General features: G+C 46.1%; 1 protein-coding gene across 2 annotated transcripts in view; it reads left to right on the forward strand.

Moving 5' to 3' along the window:
* Positions 1-20,334, forward strand: part of LOC119445859 (integrator complex subunit 2) — a 63,676-nt gene that overhangs the window by 36,620 nt on the left and 6,722 nt on the right. For both annotated transcript variants that reach the window (XM_037710163.2, XM_037710164.2), the window contains exons 15-19: positions 1,455-1,627; positions 10,924-11,236; positions 11,374-11,487; positions 17,704-17,811; positions 19,190-19,295. In XM_037710163.2, the coding sequence (XP_037566091.1) occupies positions 1,455-1,627; positions 10,924-11,236; positions 11,374-11,487; positions 17,704-17,811; positions 19,190-19,295 (814 nt within the window). The remainder of the gene's footprint in view (positions 1-1,454; positions 1,628-10,923; positions 11,237-11,373; positions 11,488-17,703; positions 17,812-19,189; positions 19,296-20,334) is intronic.

Here is a 20,334-nt window from a genome sequence, read left to right on the forward strand (position 1 = left end):
GCAATCGCACTGTCCAAGGCAGATGAAAGAGGGTATGTGGAAGCTGTTGTTATCTAGGGCCACTATTTTGTAGCGATGTGTTACGCTTTATTCAATGCTAGTCTTATCATCTACCGCTCACGGTCGGCTGATCCCGTTGATAACGTTGGCGGACCGTCGCTCTGATTACTGACCAAGCGCAAAAAGGCATTAGCATCGGAAAGGCATCGCTACAAAATACCGGCCTAGGGCACTGTACTGCTGTCGATTAGCACGAGACACCAGGCGCGCTCGTCACGACAAATTCTCGCGCCGGTGGAACAGGAATCACGTTGCTAGAAGCGTCGACGCAACCACTCTCGCGTATATGAAGCAGAAGCTGCCCCATAGGAACCGTCGGTACGGTCATCGTCGGCGCGCGGGCGGGCGGGCGGCGAGCTTCGCCATGCGGACGAGCTCCATAGAACGCTTCCTTGCACCGAACGCATGTAGCGTCTCGAGTTTAATCGGGCGCATTGTGACCGACCGCACAACAATCGGCAGGCCAAACGCAACAACGGTCTCATAAAGACGGTAGAAACTTCGAAAATATGCGAACGGCTGCAAAGATAGACGATAGCGAGCGCAACACACAAAGGTCACCGGCGATGGAGGAGCCGAAGCAGACGACGGCCGGAGTATTATGCAGGAGACCCCTACGTCATCGCGCCCAGCAGCCAATGGGAGTGGCGGGCTCCCCCGCGTCATTGAGGAGCGCGCGCTTCGCCCAATCTCAGCTTCGCCTCTCAGCCGCGGGAAACTTGAAAGCTCTCGCGAGCCCTCCAATCATGAGCGATTTACGCCTCTCCCGTGCTGCCCCCGCCGCCGCGGGTGGCGGGGAAAAAAAGCGCAAGAATGCACGAACAAAACAACACCAAAATGGCGGCGCTCGGTGGAGCGGTAGAGAAATGGCGTTCGCACCAAGTAGGGGTATTTTGAGCGCTCGCTCGCCGCTCGAGGGCTGCCGCGGCTCGTTATAAACTTTATTTGAAATAGTTTCGCGATGAATTAGACGTTGATATTTACAGAAATGGTAGTTTATAAGACATACTGCCCAAATATGGGATTTTCCAAAAATCGCCTTTTTCGCGATTTTTCGGTTTTCAAAGGCCGCGTCCCCCCTTAACTAGAGTTTAATGGACGCTTATTGTCTAAGTAGCTAGAGAATTAAATTTTTTAGCATCATGTGGTGCATACACCTCCCTCCAGCTCTCTGTACCTCTTAAACTTATCAAATTTAATGAAGCAGTTTCCATCCTCATTACTACTAGTGTCCACATTTTGTGTACTTGTGTCTGCGTTAAGGAGCCTAACATTTCTGAAATGCATATTGTGAAAGCAGTTGCTTGAGAGCTGTGGATTACTGCTGCAGGTTATTTCCAAGTTTTATTTGAAGTTGCTTTTTTTTGTGATTCGCTTTCTCGGCTTGCCCTCAGGTGATGGAGCGAGCAAAACAGGTGTGGTGGCGACTGAACGAAGTGTTCCCCCGTCGACTCTGGGTGCTGACAGCCAACGCTCTGCGGCTACCTTGTCGCATGCGACCTCTTACCTTAGATGACCTTGTGCTGGACCCTCTGCATGTCCTGCGATGTGATACTCGTGTCTTCCGGTGAGTGGGTTAAATGAATGCTAACTTTACAGCATGCCATTATTTACCAACACTCCCATCTTGGCACTTTGAAAATAAGTTTGAAGCAACAAATATTGATGAAAGCTGGAAACTATGGAGGAAATTGTGTTGTAAAATGTTTCCAGCATTCAAAATCCAAGCCACCTGATCTTTCATAAGTGACATATTGTTGCCATCCAATAATTTGGAGAGTTTCGTGGCACCGCCGCTGGTCCCACGAACTTAATATGACTGAAATTTTAGACACCTTACAGTGTATTGTTCACTAATTTAGGCTCCACTTGCACCACTGCATGTTAATTTGGCCCCCGAGTTGAGGAGAAAGAGCAATATTTTTGTTTTGGTACATCACCAGCATGGTCATTGGACATATTGCCGGTGCCTTCTCGAAACTGGAACTAGCGAAGCTTAGTCAATCCAGTAGTAGTCACCGGCCGTGCCAAAACCATGGAACAAGCCAAGCCATGCCACTAAGTTTTAAAGACTGGATCTGCGGTTTGTCATGCCAGTTCTGCACTTCCATTTGTTTAATGAAGTGTTAAACCGTATTTTATCCGAGTCTAACTCGCCCCTTTCTTGCTGGGAAATGGATCGGAAAATTGCTTGTGCATCACAATTAGATATGAAACCAAAATCATCTTCGCGACAGTGGCAACAGCCTACCGCCAGAGCCGTCAGATGCAGCTTCACCGCCATCACAAAATAGCGACACAGCACGTTTTTGAAAAGGATGCTGTTCGTTCATTTTGTCCTCGACTACGATCTAGAGCGAACCACGGTTTCCCGTAGTTCGAGTCTAGTTGAGTGTTCAAAACTAGTTGACGGGCTAGGACACCCGATGGCTACGACACCCGACTGCTACGACACCCGACAGCTACAACACCCGACGGCTACGACACCCGACGGCTACGACACCCGACGGCTACAGCACCCGACGGCTACGACACCCGACGGCTACAACACACAATGACTACGACACCGATAAGCAGGGTGGCATTAGTTTTAGTTCCTACGCTAGTGGCCGAGGTCGAGTGTGAGCAGACAATAGTCGGCTTCTTTTGGAAGTACGTAATTCTTATCAAAATTGGAAAGCAGATTTTCACTTACTTCAGCCTATTTATTAAACTGCATCAATAAATATACATTATAGTGCTACTATAGCAGTCAACAGCAGCCGTGTATGGGAATCTGCTAAACATTAAGAAATAAAGCGCCCAAAAAAGAGTGAGGCACAGGCTTCTGTTGAAAAGAGAGCATTTGAGAAAAAGGTGGCTTCGCACTCTGCTTGCAAGCTCCACGTGCCACGCACGGCTGCAAAATTTGGCTGAGGTGTTCACTGCAGCGTATGCTATCCGCGGACTGTTTTTTTTTCACCAAGCCCGAGGCGTGGTTCAGGACCCATTTAAGTTCGCAAAAATTGGGTGCCCGTTAAATTTGGGGGCTCATTAAAATCAGGTAAATGCGGTAGTAACACAGTCCTGGGTGACTTCTTTGATTGCTATTGTGAATTTTTCAGTATCGTCAAGCTGCTTCAAGTGGCGCCAAATCCACCCTCTATATCTGCGCCGACGAGGGAGGTGATTAAGTGAGGGAAGTGCCGGGCAATGACTGTTGTGAATAAACCTGCAAACATTCTGCTATCGCATTGTGGTTTATTTTTATTCAACTTCCCCTAAATTCAACCTTGACAAGACCAACAAAATTGGTCAAACTATTCGGTGGGTGAGAATAAACAAGAGGCAGAAAAAATGCCAGAACACACCACTGTTTCATTTGGCAGTACAGTAGAATCTTGTTCATATGTTTCGGAAAAACGGCGCAATTAAGAAACATACTAACCGGGAAAATGTACAATCCGAAGTAACTAAAAAAGTTGACAAACTCAACTGTACTTAACATCTACGTAATGTGAAGCGTTGCGCAAATAATTGCGGCATGAGCCACGAGACGCTGACGCGCTTCGAATTGGTGGGGCTTCAGCGGCCCTAGACACCGTTGTTTTCCTGTTGCGTAGTGTTTTAAAGACGGTGATGGGAAACCGAAACGAAATCAAGCTGGCAGGCAATGTCGGCTGCCGGCGGAGCAAAACGTGGCGCTAACATCGTGCTACCTGCAGCAGGGAATGGCGGCACGTTTAGCTTATCGCCTACTAAACACGTGCAGTACAATGTACACCGCTTATAACGTTAAGTCGCCGGAGTCGCGAATATCTGCACTATAAGCGGTACCGCACTATAACCAAAACACCGATTTTCAAGCCCTGCACATATGCAAAACATGTAGACCAAGCAAGTAAACACTCTTCGTACTATCGCGCGCACATCGCGATTACATTGTCACCAGTGAGCTGGTGAAAACATAATCGCGATCAGGGGCGGATCCAGGTTTTTTTCTGAGGGGGGGGGGGGGGGTCAGCTTCTTTCAATGATGATGATGATGATAGTAGCCTTTGTTATTTACCGAAATTTACCATTTTTCCTCATGATAAACCCACGTTTTATACGGCTAAAGCAACACCTGTAGCCCTCCGCGGTGGCTCAGTCAGCTCAGGCATTGAGCACGAGATCGCGGGATCAAATCCCGGCCGCGGCGGCCGCATTTTGATGGAGGCGAAATGCAAAAACGCCCGTGTTCTTGCGTTGTAGTGCAGGTTAAAGTACCCCAGGTGGTCAAAATTAATCCAGAGCCTTCCACTACGCCTCATTCCGGAGCCTCATAATCAGAACTGGTTTTAGCACGTAAAGCCCCAGAAAGAGGAAGAAGACCTGTAGCGAAGCCAGGTATCAGTTTCTCCGAGCTTATAGAAAAAGGACGTTACCCAATACAGCCATGTGCTGACGGCTGCACCTGATAATACAGGGTGTTCAAAACTAAGCTTTATGGTTTTCTTAAAGTTAGGCACTGGAAGGCACGCGAAGACCACCTGTACAAATAAGTTATGTGGCCAGGGGGGCACAAAGTGAGATGATAATTATCGCTGTGAGCAGCCCAATTAACTAAAATTGAACAATTATTTTTTGTTGACTGCAGTAAGTGGGTATGTTTGTACTGAAAACTTGGAGACAGTCGAGTTTCTACACAGTATCAGTCGGAAGAATTATTCTTGCGTGTCCGTGCTCCGAGATATCAGACTCCAAATTTCAATTGTCGTACTGCGCAGAATAATCGAGAATAAAGACGCGACAATTCTCATGAATTCCCGTGAATGATCATGAAGCTCAGTGACCACTTCTGTGGAGGGATGGCGGTGCCATCTTCTCTCTTGAGTCGTGGTGATGTGTATACTAGAGGAACGTGTTGACTAGAGGAACTAGAGGCTCCGCTCCAACGCAGCAACCACTATGCTGGTTGTTTACGATATGCGAATCACCGCGTATGAACACTCACGACGCCACCTACAAGAATAACGATGTGGCGTAGTAGGCGAGAGCGCGAGCCAGCGTCTTCATGTTTTGTTGTCCACGCGACGTCATCCTTTTACACAAAGCACGCATCTGCTCCCGTTTCTCTAACCACGCGTCGCCATCCTAGGCCCGCGCGCTGGCGTTGGCCGCTGACGTCACGGTCCCCCACTTCGCAGCTGCGGCTCGAGGCTTCGCCCCGCTCCGCGAGAACGCCCATTCAGATAAACGGATCCGGCGGGCTTGAGCCTTCTATGCTTAATGTATGACAATAAAAGTGCGAAGTTACAATGAAAAACTTGTAGCGTACGAACGGTACTGTGCTCGTACTGGATATTGTCAACGTGTAACTGTGATCACAATGAGTGCTACAGTTAAAGAAAGTTGCCTATGCGTAGTTCTTAGTTTAGCTGTTAGTTGATATTATTTATATATGAACACTTCAGCAAGAGGTCTCTTTCATTAAGCAGGGTGGTCGCGGAACCGATGACAGCCAGTGAGGCAACCGTTGACACCCCAAGGGGAAAGTAAGTTAATCAGGCGCGAAGTCCCGTCGGTGGCGTCGAATGAACGAAGGGACGTCCCTTTTGCCAAACACGCCGAGGTCCGCTCGAGCGCCTTCGCGCCTGATTAACTTACTTTCCCCTTGGGGTGTCAACGGTTGCCTCATTGGCTGTCATCGATTCCGTGACCAACCTGCTTAATGAAAGAGATCTCTTGCTGAAGTGTTCATATATAAGTAATAACAACTAACAGTTAAACTAAGAACTATGCATAGGCAACTTTTTTTAACTGTAGCACTCATTGTGATCACAGTTGCAGGTGCCAGGAGGTCCAAGGCGTTCATGAGAAAAAATAACTACGGCAACTTCGCGACACCACACTCCTACGGAATACAACTAAGCTTGTGAGCGAGCTAGCTTTACTTCTACATGGCTGATACCACTGGTACTCGTAAAAAATACTTTTGAAGAATGCTGGTGGCCATATTTTTTTTTTTTTTTGCGACAGGGCCATCCCTCTGTCAGCGAGGGGGCGATGCAGAAATCTGAGGGGGTGGGTCAGGACATCCGGACATCCCCCCTGGATCCGCCCCTGATCGCGATGTAGGCGGTGCTCTTCAAGTTCGACAGCTTTGCACCGAGTCAAAACGAAACAACTGTTTGCCGCAACTGCTGCGGAAAAAACCGTGACTGCGATTATGAATGGCGACTTTGCGGTGCTGAAGGCACGTGCCCGACGCATGCACCAAGTCTGGACGAATTAATTACCATTCGCTGCAACAACTGCAGTCGAAACCGCGGTCGCTATCGATGCGATCATCGATGGCGACTACGCAGTTCTATAGGCACGCGACCGACACGCGTACCGAGTAAAAACGAAACTACTGTTCGCCGCAACCGCTTCGCAAAAAACCGCGGCCGCTATCGACGTGATCGTGGATGACTACGCAGTTACAAATGCCCGCGGCCAACGCGGTGTAATGTGCAGCGGTAAACGCAAGAATACGGGCTTTAAAGACAGAAATGGGTTCAAAGCGTTTCGGCGTTGCTGTCATTCGCGTACGATTTCAACTGATGGCTGTGGCGATGCGGACTCCGCCGCTTCGTTTCGGTTGCACGCTAGCGCCGTTCTTGTTCTTTTGGGTCGCACATTTGCGGCGCTCCTCGCTCACCGAGCTCCGAAAGTAGTCCGAATTAACCGATGTGTGGCCATATAAGTGCGAATTAACGAGAGTTTGATTGCATTGAATAATGCATACGCCGGCCGGGAGCACGCACCTTGTTGAGAAGTGTGCTCGCTGCCGCCCTTGTCGCCGAGATTTTCCCATGGAAGCCGCATTATAACCGGTATTTCGTCTCACGCGGCTACACTGTAAGCGGTATGCGTATACATGGAGTTCTATGGGAGGGTAAACGGGAGTCGGAAAAGGCTGCGTTGTTGCCAGTTCTGCACTATAAACGGTTACGTTATAAGTGGTCTATACTGTATATGCTTCCAACGGCACTAAGCCCCACGCGCTGTGAAACAGATAGTGGTTGCTCAGTGGCTATGGTGTTGGGCTGCTGAGCACGAGGTCGTGGGATCGAATCCCGGCCACGGCGGCCGCATTTCGATGGGGGCGAAATGCGAAAACACCCGTGTACTTAGATTTAGGTGCACGTTAAAGAACCCCAGGTGGTCGAAATTTCCGGAGTCCCCCACTACGTCGTGCCTCATAATCAGATCGTGGTTTTGGCACGTAAAACCCCATAGTTTAATTTTTTGTGAAACAGATAGGTGAACATGCTTATCGCAATAGTGATAGCTGTGAATGCAGTGTGCGACAAGCTGGGAGGTGATTTGCTGGTACTGGAATAAGAAACTGAGTGTGCACCGGTGTTTTCACGTGAGATGGGAGGGCGAGTGTTGCGGTGAAGCTGCTGCGGTCAGCGGCTACCGTTCTCGATCATGTGCGCCTCGCGCCTTTTCTTGTTTACATAGGATCAAGCAGCCGGAAAACGTATCATACGATCGCAGTTTGGCGATGCACTGAACATTGGTGCTGAAATATAGTGTTTTCCACGAAGGTATGAGTGGGTAAAAAATTTGCGTAACTGTATTGGGTCATTTTTTGTGTTCTTGATCACAAATGTTGGTGCTGGGAAATCGTACGTAATGTGATTGTGTCAACGAGGTTCTACTGTACTTGCCCGATACTTACACACTCACAAATTGAATGCGCACCCACTGTCTGTGTGTTCAAAGTAGAAAACAAATGTAGAAATGACATCAGAGCTCGTGAAAAAAGTTGAAATCGAACATGCACTCGATTTTTTAACATAAACGATGTCACATGCCTCCAATTCTGGCATCAAGAAATAGATAAACAAGTGAAGTTTACCTTCACAAAATAGAGATTTCCACTTTATGTCCATTATCAGAACTATTGCGAGCACTTTATCGTAGTCTATGAACCACAGCATGTCCACCATACTGTCCATTGTGCATTTGATATTCTGCATTTCTCAGACGACTCCGCAACAATCGCAGGCTGCATGGTAGCACTCGCGCAATGTTCAGATGGTTCATTGGCAGTTTGCGCAGCACACGGATCTTCGCTATTTTGCCCTGCAAGGCATACAATTTTACAGCATGCCAAAAACATGGGACACTAGTTTAGCATGTATGATAACTAAGCAGGGATATGGTGATTAGAGCTATCCTTACCTATTTTTGAACCAAACTTGATAAATGTTGGCATGCTTGTTTAGTTTCTTCTCCTGATTCTAAAAATGCAGTTATTTTTTCTGTACGTGCAATATTTCATTGCATAATTAAGAAAACAATGTATTTTGTTATTACTGCAATTTACAAATAACTGCTACACAAAAATATACAAATGACATATGGATCAATAGCAGAAAGCATAAGACTCACAACATAGGAAGCACTTTTATGATTGGGGCAATATTTCTTACTTTATAGTGTACTGAACTCCATTGTTCTGGACATGGCCATGCATTTGGTCCCACAAAAGACCAATTTTATAAACTTAAGAATAAAAAAAACTTGAAAGTGCTTTCTATGTTGTGTACTCCAAACATCCAGCTTCATGCTGCAAAAAGAATTATTATTCTGTCTGTGATAGCTACTGATGTATCACAGTAATTGTATTGCTCGGTGTGCAAAATTAGTATGTTGCGAAAATGAAGAAAACAATCAAATCTCCTGCACTGTACTTTTAAAAGTAATATATTATAGCTTAAATATCAGTATACGAGATAAGAAACTTCGTAGATCAAGAGAATAATAGATGCAGATTCCGAAAATGCAATTTTACAAAGCTAGATTTTCTCATAATTTTTAGCCCTGAAGACCCATGTCGCCTTGTAATATGCCTTTGTAATCAAAGACTTTAAGTGACACATCGTCACAGTTGCGCTGCACGAGCATCCTGGTCATGGTACGTGAGTCACCATCTTGTGATAGCACTGGTGATGACGCTGGCTCTGACAATTGGCTGTTGTGAACTAAGTTTTGGTTTCGTATCCGATTGCACTGTGCAGGTAACTTTCAGGTGAATTTCATTTGGAAAAAAAAAGCCACACATTATAATTGGGTAAATACCGCAATTATTCATTTTGAGGTTTTGTTTTTGCTTCAACATCTTCCTATGGCAGGCTGAAAATAGTCATTTTTGGCAGGGGGTGGCGTGTGTTTGACGTATGCATCGATTCCTAGGCTCCGCCAACTGCCACTAAAGAGTTGGCAGTTATTATTGCCATTGGAGTTGGATGCGTGCGTAATGACCAGTCAAGTTCAAGTTATCCTGCAAAGCCAAATTTTAGGTTCAAAATGATGAAAGTTTTGGCCCATAAAAATGCATGTGCACTGGCCGGGACCTACGCTCATTCTCAAATTAGCTGAAATATCTGATTAACTGGAGTCGAATTAACAGAAGTCTACTGTATTAAGTTACCAGGGGATGGCGATTTGGTGCATGCGTTGACTGTACTTTCATCTATCTGTAGCAACAGCATGACATTGGTCAAAATGTGGACAGACCAGGCCACAGGTGTATGTGTGACCAGGTCACAGGCTTATGTGCGTGCGGAAACACGTTGACAAGCTTTTTTAACCATTTATAAAATAGCCATTATTAAATGCATAAGCGTTTCTATGGTTGCCCAATGAGAAAACTGTCTGAGAGTCTGCCCGTCCTTCGCGTAAGATGATCACTTTCAAGATAGCGCCAGCAGCAATGTTTTACCACTAAAATTGCTCACACTTTCTCTTGCATTCTTTGCAAAGTTATTCCTCGGAATTTTGAGAATGACAGCCCACAAACAAATGTCATAAAACAAAACACCGGCAGCGCATGGCTTTTATGTTAAATCTTCTAAAACTAGATATTAAAAGTGCGAAACAGAAAATTGATAGTCACTTTAGCATACGCCAAAGAGGGTGAAGACAAAAGCCTGCATCCTCAAGAGGCTTTCATTGAATTAATTGACATTCTCATTCGAATGCATAAGCTGCAGTTGCAGGGAAACGTGAGAAGCAGTCAAGGATCTTTGAATGCTATTGCGTTCCACTCTTTTTGCCAGCTATGGAAGAAGATGACGACGAACGCACGAACTGTGGCACGAGCGCGAGGGGCAGTATGGGAACGCTGGTAGAATAAGCGTCATTGGAGCCACCTGTGCAAGAAGACGACAACGAATGCGCGAGCAGTGGCACGAGCGCGTCTCTGTGACCACGTGATGAGTGCAATCAGGCACGGACTAGGCACACCTTCAGCAAGCCAGAACTGTGGAGCAGCCGTGGCTTTGGATCGGAACATCATCAACGCACCTGGCACTGCCACCTGCAGTTGTTTGCTTGCCTCATCAGTTCACATTGCGCCGCCTTCCACAGCAGTTCGTGTCTCTGCAGCACCGTCGCATTTACTGTAATGGCGCCAAGATCACCGCAGCCGCTGAGCAGTACTAGGGTGACCAGCAGTGTTGAGTGTGAGCACTCAACACCACGTCGTTACTACGAAATGCTTACGCATCACTCAGATTCCACATAAATTTTTATTCTATTGAATCTGATATTTTGGACTCCCGATTATTCAGACTTTTTGGCGGTTCCCGTTGTGTTTGGATTACCAGGTGGCAACTGTGCCCGAGAGCTATGCTTGCGAACCCTAACATTAATTTAGTTGTTCTTATGTCAGGCATACCACAAATGTGCTTTAGTAAGGAGCAGCAAGACGTAAACACCCAGTTGCTAAATGTTGCTCTAAGGCTGCAATGTACAAAGCCCCTTTGTTACTTTGGGATGTTAAACCCAATCAATCAGTCAGTCAAATTGGTCAATTCAGAACCATGTTCTCTCGTCGTGCAGGTGTGCCCCTGTGTTGGAACTGGTGCTGCACATGCTTCGTGCCCTGCTGGCAGCGTCACGCACGCATCTCAGCCACCACCAGCTAGAGCACCCCATCCTGTCGACTCCCTCGGGTGCTGCACAGCTTCCACCCGCCACCACGCTGCCCACGTCCACGGTGGCAGGTGCAACGGCGGCGCCACCAGGGCTCGACAAGGGCTGCACCGAGGCAGAGAAAGACCGGGAGGAACTGCGGGTGGCTCTGGTGGCCGCCCAGGAGAGTGCTGCCGTCCAGATCCTGCTTGAGTGCTGCCTGCCTACCGATTCCGAGAAGGTGGGGGGTTTCATTAGCTCTTGGCAACAAAAGACGCGACACAATATTTTTTGATGCCACCTGTAAATACTGAGTGCCTAGTCTGGGCTTCTACAGAGCCTGCTTTGACACCTTGCTGCGCAATGAATCTTGCGCAGAGTGCTAACGATGGCTTCCTGACGGACCTTCGGGAGGTGCGTACTCTCGTCTGCACGCACCTGCACCAAATGTTCATCGCCGATCCCAACTTGGTTCGACTAGTTCATTTCCAGGTTTGTGGGTATCACGATGCATGCTTGGTGTCGCGAGCATTATAATCATTCCTTTTTTTCTGTTGTACCATCACAATGGTTTGGCTCATTATAGTAAAACCTTGCTACAATGAAGTTGCATCTGACAATGTCTTCATTGTATCCTATATTCATTCTTGTATGCTCTGATAGTATACAGTACAACCCCGCTGTTACGTTCCCGGGTGCTGCGTTTTCCCGGCTGTTATGTCGTTTTCGGCCGGTCCCGGCACAGCTCCCTTAGAACCCAATGCATTGTATCCCCGCTGTTACGTCGCAACTGTGGGACCGTTCCTGCATCATAGGTTGCGAACTGCCACCCCGTGCCAGCCCGAGCGGCTATTTTGACTTTTCATGTCGCTTGGCTTGGTTGCTTGATGATGGCATTGGCCGCCCAAAGTGCCGGGGGCGACACTTATGACGTATTCTTGGTTTACGCTAGGAAAAGTATGGCCCTTGAGATCCGTATTTGCTATCTAAAGATGGTGTCTATGATGCGTTGTGGTCCTAAAATTGGTTTTGGCTCATAGATGTTCCGTATAAAGTCCAAGGGCGATAACGCCGTCGCCGTGCGCCATATGCTGTATGTGCGAAAGAAAGCGTGCGAGGGAAGCCAACGACCACGTCTAAATCTTGCGCGCAAAAGAAAGAAAAGCAGGGAGTAAGCGCGCCTTCTTCCGTTGCGCTCAAGGAACCGACGAGGGAGCGAGGGATAGCGGGCAGCGTTGTGCTCTGGCATCAACTGTGTGCGGCGGTGCGTGGTCGCGCGGGCCGTATCTTGAAAGCGATCTGCGTTGGGGGCAGAGTCTACGCAGTGTAGGTGCGTCGGCGGCTCGTAGCTTTGTGCGTGCTGTGTGTTATCGGCGCTCAGTTTGTGTCGAAGCGATAGACAACATCACGAAGGTCACTTCACTTGCTTTTGCAGCGGCATTTAACTTCCTTACGCCAGCGTTTGACAGCGCGTCTCTGCGCTCATCGAGTGTGATGTGTTCATGTTTGCCTGTGGGCTGACACTTTGCTTGTTAATATAGTTAATAAGCGAATGTTTACAAGTTTATACGAACGATAAAACTACTATTCTTACTTTGTATAGCTGTCTACTAATTTGCTATCGCAATCGATACTTCGGCTATCGGGCGAAAACTACGACTTTTTTTCACGCGTAAGAATTAAAATAATATTGTGTGCAATTCAACACTACTCCCATTTCTCAATTTTTTCTGTTTCCCGGCTCTTCCGTTTCCCGGCTCTTACGTTGTTTTTTTACGTTCCAGTGAAAAACGTATCAGCGGGGTTCTACTGTAATAATGTCCCCGTATGTAATGCCCCCTGGGCCTTTAGGGTACTTAAATACATTTTTAAGTATCTTGCAGATCATACGCACTGTAAAAATCTGTTCAAGCGAAGCTTTGATGATCTGGCAAGACACAGAACCAGGCATCGTAATTCATGAGATGTGCAGCAGATTTCGGCAACAAATGTTTCCCTCAACTGTCCTCAGTCACAGCAGTGGACACTGCAGAAACGCGGCACAGCGCCACTGCCACTGGCATCATCTAAACCTTTGGACGCCACAGAGAAAGCTTTACTAAACACATCCTCCCAGCCACAGCCAGTTTTGTTTCATTGAAGCTGTTGAATTTGGGTTCCTGTAAATATGGCTGTGAATGAAACGACGGTGGCACAGCTGCAGTAGAATCTCCTTGATACAATCTTCACAAAAACCGGAAAATAAAGCGTATCATCCAAAAATCGCATCATCCAACATATTATTCAATCAAATCGTATTATCAGGAAATCTTAAAAAAAGAAAAATGAAGAAAAAAGAGAGAAAAAAAAAGACGTATGTTATCCCTAAAACACATTACGCAGAATCGTATCAACGAGGTTCTACTGTACATGGGTTTCTTTTTCAGGCGTAAAACTTATCTTCATTGTCAGCTAGCAGAGTGCATGCTTTATAACTAAATTGTTTGACACGATTTGCGTGTTATGCGTCTCTAAGAGCTAGCTTTTACAATGGAAGCTAGTAAGGTTTTTCTATGCATCGGGCTTGCTGTCCTAGGATTTAAGAAAACCGAAGAAGCCATTTAATATAATGTGCTATTCCATTAAAAGGTCCATGTGCTTTAGGGTAACCTGTGAGCCAACATAATATGTACAGGTGTCTCGTTGTGATTTATTGTTCTATTACACAGAACAAAGGTGCACTCACTGGCACTACTTTGTCGGTCAGCATGCTGTGCTATACAAGAGAGAGAGAGGGGGAAAGACAGGGCGTTTAGCCAGTGCTATATAAGCCAGTTTGCTGGAGCCTGCATGTGGTGTGTATATAATATTTTATATAAATATGCATCTACATACATATGGGATTAAAAAAAAATTGAACTTCAGGGATATACTACAGTAAATCTTCGTTATAACGAAGTTGAAGGGGGGCCAGAATAACTTCACTGAATATACGTTATTACCTACATGTACTGCAATATGAATATCTATGGGGATTTCAAGGGGAATGTCACTTAAATGTCAATCACAACGAGCTTTGACTGTATATCCTGGACAACACACCAACGAAAGAAAATTAAAATAAGTACGTAAAAACTCATCATATGCCCATATTGTCGAGAAACACTTAAGATTTACTTCATTGTGGCCAATAATTTGTTGTATTGAGGTTTGATTGTATAACCAAACCTAACGTAAGTGCAAAGGCAACATTTTGTAAAGGAATGAGTGAACAGTGGAGAATATTTGTTGCTGAACTTGCACCTTTGGTTTATATTGAAATACTACAGGTGTAGAGCAAACATTCAGGTTCTGCCATTCTTCTCATTGGCGTCTTCGTGTACGTTAACGCACTTTTTGAAGTTCTGTAATTCATTGTGCGTGCAAAATAATGTCATTGAGCAACTCAGGCTCGTTGCTGCGTTCTAGTTCTAGGTTCATTGAGACCATTCAGATGCTGACTTCGGTGGTCAGCTTTGTATGGTCTCGAAAGAATTGCAAGGCATTGAGAAGAACATATGCCTCTAGGTAGCTTTATTTCTTTCTTTATACTGTATATATTTGAATTTAAGGCGAGGTTTTTTTTCCGGAATCCTTAGCCTCAAAGTCACCCCCCGCCTTATATGCAAATTTTGCCTTTAGGTGTGGCTTCATGGCATTGCCAATTTCTTGTTACACTGGCTTTATGGCAGCGCCCGCGGGTATGCTGTGAAGCCACACCTAAAGGCAAAATTTTCAGATAACTCGCACTCTGTATGAAGCTCCCCCCCACCCCCTCCCCATTTCATTGTCGCCATTTTGCGTTCTGGCTGTGTTAGTATACAGTTTTAGAATAGCGTTTGTCACCTTACGTACGTCAAACGTAAGCACCTTTGCGGGACGTTACGGTGCATGTCCTTTCAAGACTTTTAGTTTACCGTATGAGAACTCAAACGGTAAGGAAGACGTTATAAAACAGGGCACTGTCTGGTGCCTCGTGCCAAACGTATCTAAGCCAAGACAATCCATTAGCAACCATCCTGTTGTTGCTATGCAGACGCGTCTTGTTAGGCCTACAACCGCTGGAATCGCCGAACGATCTCAGAAATTGGGCGCTCTATGCACTCACAACTAATGTTTCAGGGAGTTTAGAGAAAACGAAAGCTCATTTCAAAAGTTGCTGGCGATCAATGTGAGTGAGAGCATAGCCATCGCAAAGATTCGCGCTGAAGCGGGAGCCATGGGTCCGCCATGTTCGACAACGCTACTTATTAGCATCCATAAACTTTACGAACGTTAAGCTCACCAAATAACGTACGTTATCATAGTGCACGTGAACCACAGAAACCCAATAACGTTCAGAGCATGCGCAGTGATGACAACGCTATTTCTTTACGTACGTAATGGGTTAACATTTGGCTGCAAACGCTAAAATAAAACTGTCTAGTAATTCAGCATTTCAGGCAATCCCTGCAAAGTATGAATAATCCTTTGGCTACTCTATGTCGCCTTATATTAGTGTGCGTACTTAAGCCTTGGGTCCCCGAACTGCACCTTTGCCTTATAATCATGACTGCCTTATAATTGAATAAGTACAGTACAGTAAAAGCTCGATGATACGAATCTCACGGGGTCACGAAAAATATTCGTATTAGCCGAAATTCGTATCATCGAAACACAATTAAAACTACAGTCGAATCTCGATAATTCGAACTCGAAGGAGCCCGAAAATTTGTTAGAATTAAAAGGACGTATTTTTGAAGTATTCGTGCACCATAGCACGATGCACGAACGGTGCGAGTCGTGAAATATCGTGGCGCGCAAGCGCATAGCAAGTGCGGGCCACGAAACTGCCCACGCCGGCTAACGGTCGCTTCCCGATAACGGCAGAAAACGAAGCTTCAGGGAGCGGGCGGCGCCGGCACACGGGTGCACGCGGAGACCGTCGAAGGTGAGGGAGGAGGGCGGCAGGGAAGCGGATTTGGCCGCGTCAACTCCGCCGCTTCGGTGGCTCCCCTCGCCCTCCCTCTCAACTCCCTCGTAGCTCTCTCACCTTCGACTCCGTGCGCGCCCGCCGCCGTGCTGGCGCCAGCTTATTTTAGCCGCTCCCTGAAGTTTCGTTTTCTGCCGTTATCGGGAAGCGAGCGTTTGCGGGCGTGAGCAGTTTCGTTGGCCCGACTGCGCCTCCGCCGCTGCTTCCCTCTGCGCTGCTGCCGCAGCGTGCAAGGTCAACATGTGACTAGAAAATAGAGGAGAAGGGTTCACTGCCATTTTATCCGCGTGGCTGAGACGTCGGCACTAGTGTGTGCTAGAATACGGTTGTCTAGAACACTCTAGTCGGCACGTACACGCTTGTCCCGGCGCGATGCAGAAACGGCGACCTTGCAATTTGAGAGAGGGTGAAATGTCCGCCGCGGGTTCTTTTTTATTTTTTTCCCCCGTTCCTTCGCGCGCGGCATTGAGGGGTCTCTCCTGAGCTTTTGCTCTATGGCGGTGTCGGAGCAATGCCGGTCGGAGGCGCCGTCGCGTGATTTGGCGCGCTGCTAAGAGCATTGTCGGTGCACGGTATGTTCGAAATAAGCATGTTCGAATTAACGATATTCGACTGTAGCTAATGTAAAGCATCAGAGGTGAACTCACTCAGGCGCATGTACCTAAAAAGCATTTATTTCTTGAAGAAAAAGTCTCTAATGTCCTTCTATCTCGGTAGACATAGCTCGCTGCGACTAGGTAAAATGGTGCAAACACAAAGAACGTGGCCCGAAGCACAGCAGCCACTCCGTCCGATGGGCGGCCGCCGAAAAGGAGGAAAAGTACAAAAGCGCCACCGCTTCAAACTCTTCGCGCCCAGTCGCGGAGTCCGCGCTGTCCGGTGCCGCGTCCGCACCTCCGCACCAAAAGATAACGAGAGAAAGCGCGTGACTGCGCGCTGTTCTCTTTCGCGGCCGTCAGTGGGGCGGCGTTTATTCGTATCAACTGACGCAGGCCGAAAATCGATTCGTAACAACCGTTCTCTAGCACGTTGTAAAGTAATGGGGCTCGGCCGGGACCACATAAAAATTCGTATCATCCGAAAATTCGTATTAGCCGTGATCGTATCATCGAGCTTTTACTGTACATATATCTTGTAAACTTCTCTTTGAATGGTTATTTACCACTTACTGACAAACTAACCATAACAAAAAATTAAAAGTACTACCTCTAACTTTTCTCTGTTGAGTTCAGTGCAATTTGCATGCTTTCTTTTATTTTCAGGTGAGCAAGTATATAGTACTGGCTAGATGTGTTGTGGCTGCTGTTATAATTTATAAAGAGTTTAGATTTTCTCTTCTGTCTACTTTTCTGGCTGTGTGTGTTGGTTTCATTCATGCTGACCATGCTGTATGAAAGTGTAGGAGGCACCAACCTGACTGGGAATATCTAATTGATAGCCAACTAATGATTGCTGCAGAAGTGTAGGTTGGAACACTTGCTTATGTTTACCAAGTTGTCCACATGTTCGGGAAAGCATCACAGGTACTTTTTAATTTCAGTCCAAAAAAAAACTATGGTAAACCAAGTGTTCCCTTTTGTATTGGTGCACACTGCACATGTGCGAGAATGTGCTAAACTATCTTTGGCATGACATGATAATCTGTGTGTACTACAAATGATAACTCTGCTGGTGCTGGTACCTTCCTGACTTGCTGCGCTGTTCTGGTTTCCCTGCAGGGCTATCCCAGTGAGCTCTTGCCAGTGTCTGTGTCGCTGATCCCATCAATGCACATCTGCTTGGATTTTATTCCAGAACTGCTGAGTCAGCCTCACTTGGAGAAACAGGTAGAGTATCCTGTGTATGACTGGATTTTCACTCGGCTGTTACAGTATGTTAAATGCTAAGTGCAGTCTTTTGCTAAATGTCTGACTGCTAAGCAGGCTTGTTGGCTTAAAATATTAGGCTGAAATGTGTAACTATCTCACAGTATGTAGCAAAAAATATACTGCCTCTAAACTGATAACACAAGTTGTCAACTTCAAGGGACATGTGAAAATGCAGTAGACTTCCGTTATTTCAACTCCGGCTAATTCGATTTTTCGTTATTTTGATCTCGGCCGAAGGTCTCCCGGCCAGTGCCCATGCATATCTATGGGCCCAAACTTTCGTTATCTGGATCCTAAAATTAGCCTTCACCGGATAATTTGAACTTGACCAGTCAGCACGCGCTCGCCTAACCACTACAGTTATGGCCCAATAGTGACCCATTTAGTGCCAGCGTCTGTCTCGGGGGAGCTTAGGGGACAGCGAATGCTTTGAACGCTCATTAATTTCCCATTGGAAACGCCTATTTTGGGCCTACCCTAGGAAGATTTTCAAACAATAAGCATAACTCGCAATGTCTGATTATTATATTTACCCAACACTTACACTAGCCTTACTTTTTAAAGAAAATTAGGCCAAATATTGCCTGCCGGTGCCTGTCGGACACGATACGAAAACTGCCTTTGTGGAATTTGTATGCTTTACCGCATGTCAGAAATGTATTGTGGCAAAGCTAACCAAAAATATGCAGCGAAGCTGACTTTAGGAAACCGGCCGCCATTGTGCAACACGTTTTAGACCCTTGCCCATTTTTCTTGCCAGAAGATCGGGTGTGCGTTATATTTCTACATTGTTTAGAAGCTTTAATGTCTTTTCTACATTAGTTTTCTGCTTTATACACATAGAAAGCGGGCGCGCATTTGATTGTGAGGCGTGCTGGAATGGGGCAAATACTGCCAAATGAATCAATGGTGGGTTTCAATATTTTTTCTGCATCTTGTTTAATTTGACTCGCCGGTTAATTTGATCAGTTTCGTTGGTCTTATCAGGGCCAAATTAACAGAAGTTGACTCTACAGGTATAGCTTAGCGTAGGTTGGGCAGCAGTCATTTCAGTTGCTGCAAGCCTTCACAATGTGTGGAACAGCAAAATTAAATGCTGCAAGCTTGTTTGTCTTGAACCTCATTCTCTCTGTGGCATATGCACATTTGCGTGCATGAGCGTAAGAGAGAGAACTCTTAGTTTGGATATGCCTTTATTCATGAGGACCTTGCTGTACTATTGCGATAAACAATGTTGCTGCAGAGAAACTCTACTTACATAGGCATTTCAAAGCTAAGGCTTTTGCATATGTTCTTGTCAGCTGATATACTCTTTTTATTCCTGTTTTGTTTTCAGGTTTTTGCTATTGAATTGGCATCTTACCTTTGTCTGCAATATTCCATCGCCAAGTCACTCAGCATTGCTCGCTTGTGCATCAACGTAACGCACACACTACTAGGAGGTGAGCTTTTTTGGTTTATCATCCGGCTTAGTGTTATGGTAATCATTGAGTGACATTCAATAAGGGCTGTGTCCACTGTGTGGTGCTAAAAGCTCACATGGGTTGCAGGAAGTGTTTTCCCCTCTGTGTGCCCTCTTACCCCATGCACTTGAATGACCACTTATTTGTGCATGGACTTGCAACATCATGCTCAAAGCCAAGGCTGAGCATAGTAAATGACTTAATAAATTCGTTCAGTAAACATTCTCTATTTAAAGTCTAGCTGCTTTGTTTGGGTATAGAGGCCTACAATTACAAGGCATCTGTAGTGCAGCGACTGTCAACCTCTAGTATAATGATTAACACACGACTCGGCGAGTTGGTGTGAATTTATTTTTGAAGGTGCCATAGACCTTGACAAGAAGGCGCCTTTATTTTCCGTCTTTGTCTTGGTTCTGCAACTGTTAGAAAAGTTGTCAGCCATGAACTGTGACATTATGACCAGTATCGCTAAGAAAAATGCGGAAAGGATGCATGTGGAAACGTAGTGTCTGGGTTTGCATTGGCTACTGTATACTGTATTGTCAGGCTTATAACTCGTGCCACATTTAATCCTTGGAAAGAAAAAAGGCATCCACATGTAAAACTCGGGCAGAAAACCACATACAGCAACAGTTGCTTTTCTAAGAGAAACCTGGCACCATTGTCACCAGAGAGAAGTTGCGGCACTTGAAGCAGAACAAATTCTTTGCCAAGCGTCTACCCCCACTTATTATACACCTAAATTTCCTAAAGGTATGGCTAGAGGCCCTAGCTTTCCGCGATTCCACGAAAAATCACGGAATTGATGTTTTTTTGTGGAAATGCAATTTTTTTAAAGTTGCTTTTTGAAGCAGCAGCGAAACGCTGTTTCTCGCAGTTTTCACAAGATGGCGCTACAGTAGCCAACCGATTTTCCGGACTTCGCAGGGACTGAAAAATAGTCTGAAATACCCCCCCCCCCCCCCCTAATAGAAAAAAATTGAGGCTTAGAGTGGTTTAAAGCATCGATTGCAATTGA

The sequence above is a fragment of the Dermacentor silvarum genome, chromosome 3 (genome assembly GCF_013339745.2).
Source record: "Dermacentor silvarum isolate Dsil-2018 chromosome 3, BIME_Dsil_1.4, whole genome shotgun sequence".
Lineage (NCBI taxonomy): Eukaryota > Metazoa > Arthropoda > Arachnida > Ixodida > Ixodidae > Dermacentor > Dermacentor silvarum.